The 7870-nt window shown below is 38.7% G+C and overlaps 1 protein-coding gene across 1 annotated transcript; it reads right to left on the reverse strand.

The window, feature by feature from the left end:
- Nucleotides 1–1269: 1269 nt before the first annotated feature.
- On the reverse strand, nucleotides 1270–7455 carry LOC104941154 (retinol dehydrogenase 12). Its single transcript, XM_010766215.1, has 6 exons — nucleotides 7196–7455; nucleotides 4975–5214; nucleotides 3907–3996; nucleotides 3581–3769; nucleotides 2983–3092; nucleotides 1270–1468 (listed from the first exon to the last, which is right to left on the reverse strand). The coding sequence occupies exons 1-6, from the start codon at nucleotides 7350–7352 to the stop codon at nucleotides 1289–1291; spliced, it is 966 nt and encodes a 321-aa protein (XP_010764517.1). The 5' UTR covers nucleotides 7353–7455; the 3' UTR covers nucleotides 1270–1288.
- Nucleotides 7456–7870: the final 415 nt, after the last annotated feature.

Genomic DNA, 7870 nt, shown 5'->3' on the forward strand with positions numbered 1-7870 from the left:
AAAGATGGAATATCAAATCCGGATTAATATTTTGTTTGAGATGTCTAGTTGGATACTTTAATTTTGCAAAGTATGAATAATTAAGTTAGAGAAACAGGTCAAGCAGATGTTCTTGCAGTGCAGAATCAGTGTGAAGGTGACAAACTATACATGTAGTATTGTTAGAGGGATTTCTGTAAGCGTTGTGGCTCTTTATACTGGACAAAGACAGAATGAAAGGAGATGTCATTAGAAGTCCAAACTGTCTCATTGTAGTTTTCCATTTTCTTTCACGTTTGTTTTTCCTAACTGTATGACAGTAGGTTTTTATTGTTGTGTAAATGTGTGTTTTTATTCTGCAGGAGAGAGAAGGTAGAAAGGACATGGAGCCTCGATCAGAGGACGGTCAGTTTGAAGAGGTTACAGTCCAACAGCTTCCTGAAGTGGAACATGGCAATCCTGTGAGCACACACACACACACACACACACACACACACCTCTGACCCACAATATTGTTTTCACCACAGAAATGTCGTTGAATACAGGCCATTAACACTTCTTCTTCTGTTTGTCCAGGATAAAACTGTGGAGATTGCCATCCGTCTTTCACCCGAACAGCTGGCTCAGGTTGCTCCGGTCCTCGAAGAGATCATCCATGATATAGTGGAGGGACGTCAGAAAGGTAAAGTGTTTAAGAAGATGGACAGTCTATTAAAAAAAAGCAAACCTACAGTACAACATGGCCTTGTATATTCTTTTATTATTCAAACATATTCATAATACACACTTACAAGTGATAGTGATTGGATCAAAACCTTATGCTGTTCTTTCTTTATCTCTGTCTCCACAGCCAAATAGCCAGGGTGAAGACACCAGGGGATGAACGCTGTACAAACTCTTCAAAAAGCACTGAATGCTCAAATGTATTATTATGCTTTAATGAATCATCCAATAAAATGGAAGTGAATGTTCACATACTGTATTGAACTTCTGTTTTCATTTTCTGAAGAAGAATGGAAGTATTGTTGGCCGCGTGATGTCAGCATGTCTCACGAAACCCCTTTTTATTTAACTGGTTATCAAACCTGAATGAAATCGACATTACATATTTGGTATAGTGTTCACAAAAAAACAAAAAGCAATTTTTTAATTGAGTTTAAAATTACTTCAATCAAATTGTATTCAGAAACATCTCCTGATGATTTTAAAGGCACATCAGGTCACAAATGTTCACTCAAGAGGTGCAGTAAGTGAGGGTGGAATTTGACCCTGTTTCTGTTATCAACCCTCCGCTTGCCTGATAGTTGTCTCAGAGCTTTGATGTCAGCCTCTCGCAGATCTCAAAGTCCTTGACCGCGAGGGCAGCGTCTCGAGCTAAAGGGGCGGGGAGGACCAAGTGGCAGTCGCAGTCACAATACTTCCCAGTTATCCCCTCCATTTCCTCTGCCAACGCACAGTAGATCGAGCTGACTGCACCCTCCTCTGGATTCTGAGAGGAACACAAGAGTGGTGAAGGAAACAATGTGAGAGCACAGTCAACAGAAAGGACAGATATTATCTGCGCAGGTTCAGATATGCAGCCAAGAAGTTATCTCCTCACTGATGTGTGTATAGTATAACCAGATGTTAAGCTTAGATACACACAGATGAACATGAGAAGGAGAAGAGTTTGGAATGGTTGAAAAAAAACAGAAACAGACCTACCGCAAAGACGGGTAAATGGATTCCAGATGTGAAAGCTGGTTACTTTTGACCAGTGGTAGAAAGTAACCAAGTATATTTACTCAAGTAATGTACTCAAGGTCTTTTTCGACATATCTGTACTTGAGTATTTCCATGTAATGCTACTTTATACTTCTATTCTCCTACATTTCAGAGGCAAATATTATACTCCACATTTATTTTAACTCTAACAGTTACTAGTTACTTTGTATATTTAAGAACACATGATTTGCTGATATGGTATATGCAGTACTGTACATCTACACAGTATTTCAAGTATCTAAATTCAACAGTCCAACATTCACAAGTACCATACTAAAATGCTCACAGTTTTCCAGAGGGACCAATTAAAATGCCTTCTCCTCCAGTTTCACCCACAAAAACATACACGTTTCCTAATATAGTACATTGTTGACTTGTTTAAACCCATTTCTGTTTGATTTCTGGTGACAGTGAGTTTCTTGAACTTTTAAGTAAAGACGCTATGTTCCAAGATCACAGCAACTTAATTTCAACATATAAATCTAGGTTGTTATGATTCCAAATTGTTGTTTTAAGGGCTGACTCTCACTGACTTGTTGGTCTGGAACAAAGCCTGTAATGAAAACAAAAGTTTTCCTGGAAGCATGATGAAACCATTCTGTTCATACTACCAGATGTGAAACGCAAATGGACTATTAAGCATGTAGTATTACTTTGATGTGATCAGCTAGTCATCTTTGCACATTGACCTTCAGTCCTGGCTGTCAGAGCTAATCTTAATAACATATCTTATACTGCAGAGTAGACACAGTGTCTTAGCCAATTATTCCAAAATGTCAACTCCAAACATCCTGACTTCTAATTAGAGTTCTAGCCTATGGTGGCTTTTAATTCTAAATCCAGATGCCCTACTTTATATGGATGCTGGTTTGTTATTTTATGTCAAGGAGTTCCCAAATATATTACATGTTTAATAGTGAAAGGTTCAGTTGTGGTATTTCTAGCCTCCAGTTAAAGAAATATAACACAAGTTTTCTTGTAAATAAACCTATTGCCTCTCTATGTGAGCAAGCAGACGATCAGCGTGATGATTGACTTAATACAAATTCACAATATTGATTCACCAAACAAGTCTTTGACCTCTAAAGCAGCCAACTAGTGGAGTGGCTTCATATAACAAAAGGATGATCCTGAACATTAATCAATCACATTCTACCTTGATGGTTGCAAGACATGAAGACAGTGGAGACAGGAATTTGGACATTGACTCTGCAACGTATAATGCAACACAGTACTGACCTTGAAAAAGAAAAATCCAATGAGGTTGAAAAGAAAACGAACACCCCAGGGATAGTGTCTCAACACTTCAGTTGTGACAATACCAGGGTGGACGGAGTTTGCGGTGACACCTGCATGAACACACACACATACACAAACACACGCACGCACGCACGCACGCACGCACGCACACACACACACACACACACACACACACACACACAAACACACACACACAAATTAGTTTCAGCTGTTTTGCTAAAAGAATGCCTGTAAGCTTTCATCTGCTTCATTTAGGATGACTAACTATAAGTTCAAATGGCTGAAATAAATACACTTAGATGTGTGATCAGTAAAGGTTGACAATTCTTCTAGTACTTAAAAACAAGTCACACGCAGTCTTAAGTAAGCGTTTAGTAAATGTCCGGTCACAACCAAAAGACAGCTTACAATATAGAAAAGGTGAATTTCTTCTATTTCTCCCGAGGTGTTATTTACTGATCTTCATTGCTTCTGAAAACCCAGACTTGACTTTTTGTAGCACTTGTTCAACAGGAAAGCCCATGCATTATCTATACTGATGATTGATAATCCTAAAAACATCTTCATTTGACCCTACCTGTCCCTTCTAGCCTGCGTGCTAGCTCGTTGGTACAGATGATATTGTGCAGCTTCGTGTGGTTGTAGACAATATCCATGAAATAGTTGAGGTTCTCGCCGCGAAAGTGAGAGAAGTCCACTTCGCCCTTCTTGTGGTTGACCGAAGAGAGGGTGACAATGCGTGCCGGAGCAGAACGCTTCATCAGGTCTGGAGTGAGTCAGAAAAGGGAAAAGAAGCAGAGATAAATATGTTGTTAATCATAAATATTTACATAAGAATGACCCGTGAGTCAGTTCATATCCACAATAAAGCTTCTCTAATAAAGTGAGACTGCAGAGTCTTACCCAGGAGCAGGTTGGTGAGGAGGAACGGTCCCAGGTGGTTTGTGGCAAAAGAAGCATCTAACCCGTCTTTGGTTATCTCCCTAGGTAAGCCTGATGATTGAAATTAGGTAAGATTTAAATGTACACATAAACACACTCTATTTACTTTTTTGTTGCGTGAAATATTGTGCCAGAAATAAAAAAGATATACTTCATTATTGTCATTATAAGACCAGTATGACACTGACATCCTGATAACATAACAGCATATTATGCAAGCACACCCTGTCAAAGAAGAATTAATTTTACATTCTTAAGTCACACATTTCAATTCGGACATTGGAATTGAAATTTGAGAAAAAACGCTTTGAAACCCTTAACGCATAAACGTTAGCAAATAAAAACAAACTCCCAAAACAATAAATACAATGGATTCTGGCTCATTTGACAAAAGTGCACACTGCCAAAGTCTTGTAATGGTAGGAAAATCCCTGCCGTTTGTTCTTGCATTACGTTGGCGATATACACTCAACTTGTTTTTGTTAACAGGACATCGACCTATTCAGTCTATGGAAATGGAAGTTCACCAACATACTGTAAAGGTCATGAGGACATAATGTTTTCTCAAAACGAACTTGTTGCTGATTTGGCATCACATTATATTGCATTTTTGAGCTGGGTCTGTTTGTAGTATGGCTAGTTGTCTTATAAATAGCAGTGGGTGTCAGTTTGCAAAAGTATTTTGGTTAGAGACTCCAACAGGCATGTCTTTTCTTTACTTCCAGATGTGTAACATATGGTGACTTGATTTTTCCATTGTGGAATGAGTATTTGAGTCCATTATAACGTTTTCAATCTTTGATTTAGCCCAAATATACAGCATCTTTTTGTCCAAATTATCTTTTTTTGATGATTCTCGAAATGTCCAGGGGGTATACCTTTAAGATTGAGTAGAATTCCGATAGCATGATATTACATATTGTCTGTTGTATTGCATTTTTATACTGAATGGAATTAATCAGTAACTCTTGTTAAAAGTTGTGGTTGCTTACTTATAATTCCAGTTTTGCTAATAAAGCATGTTGTCACCTGATACTGCAGCATTGTTGACAAGGATGTGGAGCGCTTCTTCCTCTTTGAGAATCCCCTCAGCAAACTCCCTGACCGAGTCCAGAGAAGACACGTCCACCAGACGCAGGTGCACATCAGAGTTTCCGGTTTTCTCCCTGATTTCTTCAAGCGCCGCTGACCCCCGGGCCTGGCTTCGGCAGGCCAGAATAACACGGGCCCCGCGACGTGCAAAGTCCAAGGCAATGAACTTCCCAATTCCTAGAAGTCAAAGAGAGCACAACTTTGGTTTTCAATACGTGATAACATCAGCTTTTCAGAGCTCTATTTTAAGCATGTTCAGTCATGTGGTTTTGTGGAATAAATGCAAGCCTGGGGTTGTGTACTGTCATCAAATCTAAATAAACAGGTAGGGTTGGTTATCTGTCCTTTTATGCTTTCATTAAAAAAAAGTGACTAAGTCCTGTCTATGTTTGCAGAGTTTGCAGGTACTCCCTGTGTCTACCATGTCAAGTTCCTTGAGTCTATATCCTCAAGTGATTTCCGACAGGTTTGGTGTCTTAAAAGTGGAATATGAAAAGTTACCAGTTTGTGCTGGCGTTTTAAGCCCTTGTCCATTGCTCGTTTTAAATAGAGGTCTTAAAATCTGATCCTCTGGAGAAATTATTTCTATTTTATCATCCTACAGAAAATTCTTCATGTTTACACAGACTCAGTTCCGGGCTTCAAGTGGTCACAAATTGCCATGTTTGCAGGGTTGAAGTTTCATCCTGTCACTAAACTGCTGTATTCATCTAATTTTGAGCCCAGGTGCCAGTTAGATGAAGAATTTTCTGCCAACTAAAATCGTCTGAAGTTATTCTGTCTTGTTTGATCTCAATGCATAACCTGGGCAGATAGGTTATAGGTACTGTAAGTGAGGCAGAAGAGAACACATACAAGTTTTATGAGAAAAGGTGGCAAGGTGATGGTTGCATTGTGTTGACATACCAACAGAACTGGTTCAGAAACCACAACTTCTCTGATGAGCTGAATCAATATTGTCAATTACTGCCACAAGCTCAAATATGCTGCTGCTGAAGTTCTGAAGAAATATGCTGATTTGGGTTAACATTTCTGGTATAAAATGTTCTTGTAACATCACGTTTTTGCAGTGTAGTGCTTCCCATGTCAAACCAACAGAAGACCATAATGAGAAGAACAATAAACGTAATTGAAAATTCCACCAATATTTTTTTGTAATACAACAAACATAATAACAACAATAATGTATGAAGAGATTGTGGCCACCCTTCACTGTATAACATTTAAGCTATTGAATATTTTCCATTAACGATGTTAACCATGACTAAGCAAATGCATATTTTTTCAGTTTAACCAACAAGACAACGTTGAAATGTGAAACCATTTTGGTAGCATTAAATTACAGTGGAGTTTTATTATGTTTACCAAAAGAAAAAAATCACCGAAATGATGCAGAAAGTAATATTATTTCCAACTTGTTGATGTAGTTAAACCAGAATGAGACAATTTGTGATTCTGGTAACAGGTGGGTTTTGAACATTTTCCACAAAATAAAATCTCCAAAATGATTCAGATAGAGTTTTGTACAACCACTAGGAAACCATTAATGTTTGAAGTGATTATGGTAGCATTGCACGGCCTGACATTGAGTATTTTTATTGAGTATTTGTGGTTGTTGTGTGTCCGTTAGCCTTGGAGAAAGACGCGGCTTATAGACTTTTTTTATTGATTTTTTAAATGAAAATTAGATTGTAGCTTAAACCTTACTGCGGTTGGAGTTGTCGTTTGTGTTTCAAGACCAATTTGAGTTATTGATCAGTCAAATTGAATCCGTCAATATATTCTCTGTTAGCAGTCTAATCATCACAAAAAAGCCTGACCTTTACACTCTTTGTTTTTTTATTGATTACGGAAAATTACTACACATGCTTTTAATAGTTTGTTAAACCCATAGACTGTTTACGGCCAAATTCACGGTCAGAGGAGAATCAGAATGTTCCTCCCAATGGCATTCCCTGTTTAATACAAAGTCCAAACTGCTGTTCAAAGAAACGCTTGAACCAGGTTTTAGGAAGAGGGAAACATATTTAATAACAGGACTTTCCATTGACTAACACTGACTTTTTGCCACATTAATATTGGTAACTTTGCGTTAGTGCATGCCAAACCCTTGTTACAGTCCTGCAGAATGAACGCGTTAAAATTGAAATGGACCGACCTGTGTTGGCTCCTGTCACTATGGCAGTCTTCCCCTTCAGCCGCACGCTACAGGACTGCGGGTCCCAGCTCCCTCTGCGCTGGATCCGCACCACGAGCGCCAGCACAGCCGTGGACAGTACCCACACCGGGTTATAAAATAAATCCAACCAATTCATTGCACAGTCAGAGCTCAGCGTCTGTCAGCAAGAAATGATTGAGGACAGGAGCAGCTTGCCGGTTTGGTAACTGAGTAGACGACGCTGAAGTTGGCTTCCGATTCAGAGCATCCGATTCGGCAGTTAAGGGGAAAGTTAAGGGACATTTAATTTACGAACAAATCCTCCGTGTTTGAACCTCTTAAATCGCTGCATAGCCGATTTATTTGGACTGGATTATCCCAGAGAGTCTAAAGATTATTTATAACCCAGTTTGAGATTTGTGAAACCTTTATTCTATTTGTGAAAATACAAAAAAGGGAGATTTCAGTGCTTTTTTTCACATGTAGACCACATTAGACCAGGTCCTGATCTAAAACCACTAGACCTAGACTCATGAAATCTGGACTGGATTATCCCAGAGGGTCTAAAGATTCTTTATAACACCGTTTCAGATTTGTGAAACCTTTATTCTATTTGTGAAAATACAAACAAGGGAGATTTCAGTGCTTTTTTCAAATCTAGACCACATTAGACCA

The sequence above is a fragment of the Notothenia coriiceps genome, unplaced genomic scaffold (assembly GCF_000735185.1).
Source record: "Notothenia coriiceps isolate Sejong01 unplaced genomic scaffold, NC01 NC01_scaffold00003192, whole genome shotgun sequence".
Lineage (NCBI taxonomy): Eukaryota > Metazoa > Chordata > Actinopteri > Perciformes > Nototheniidae > Notothenia > Notothenia coriiceps.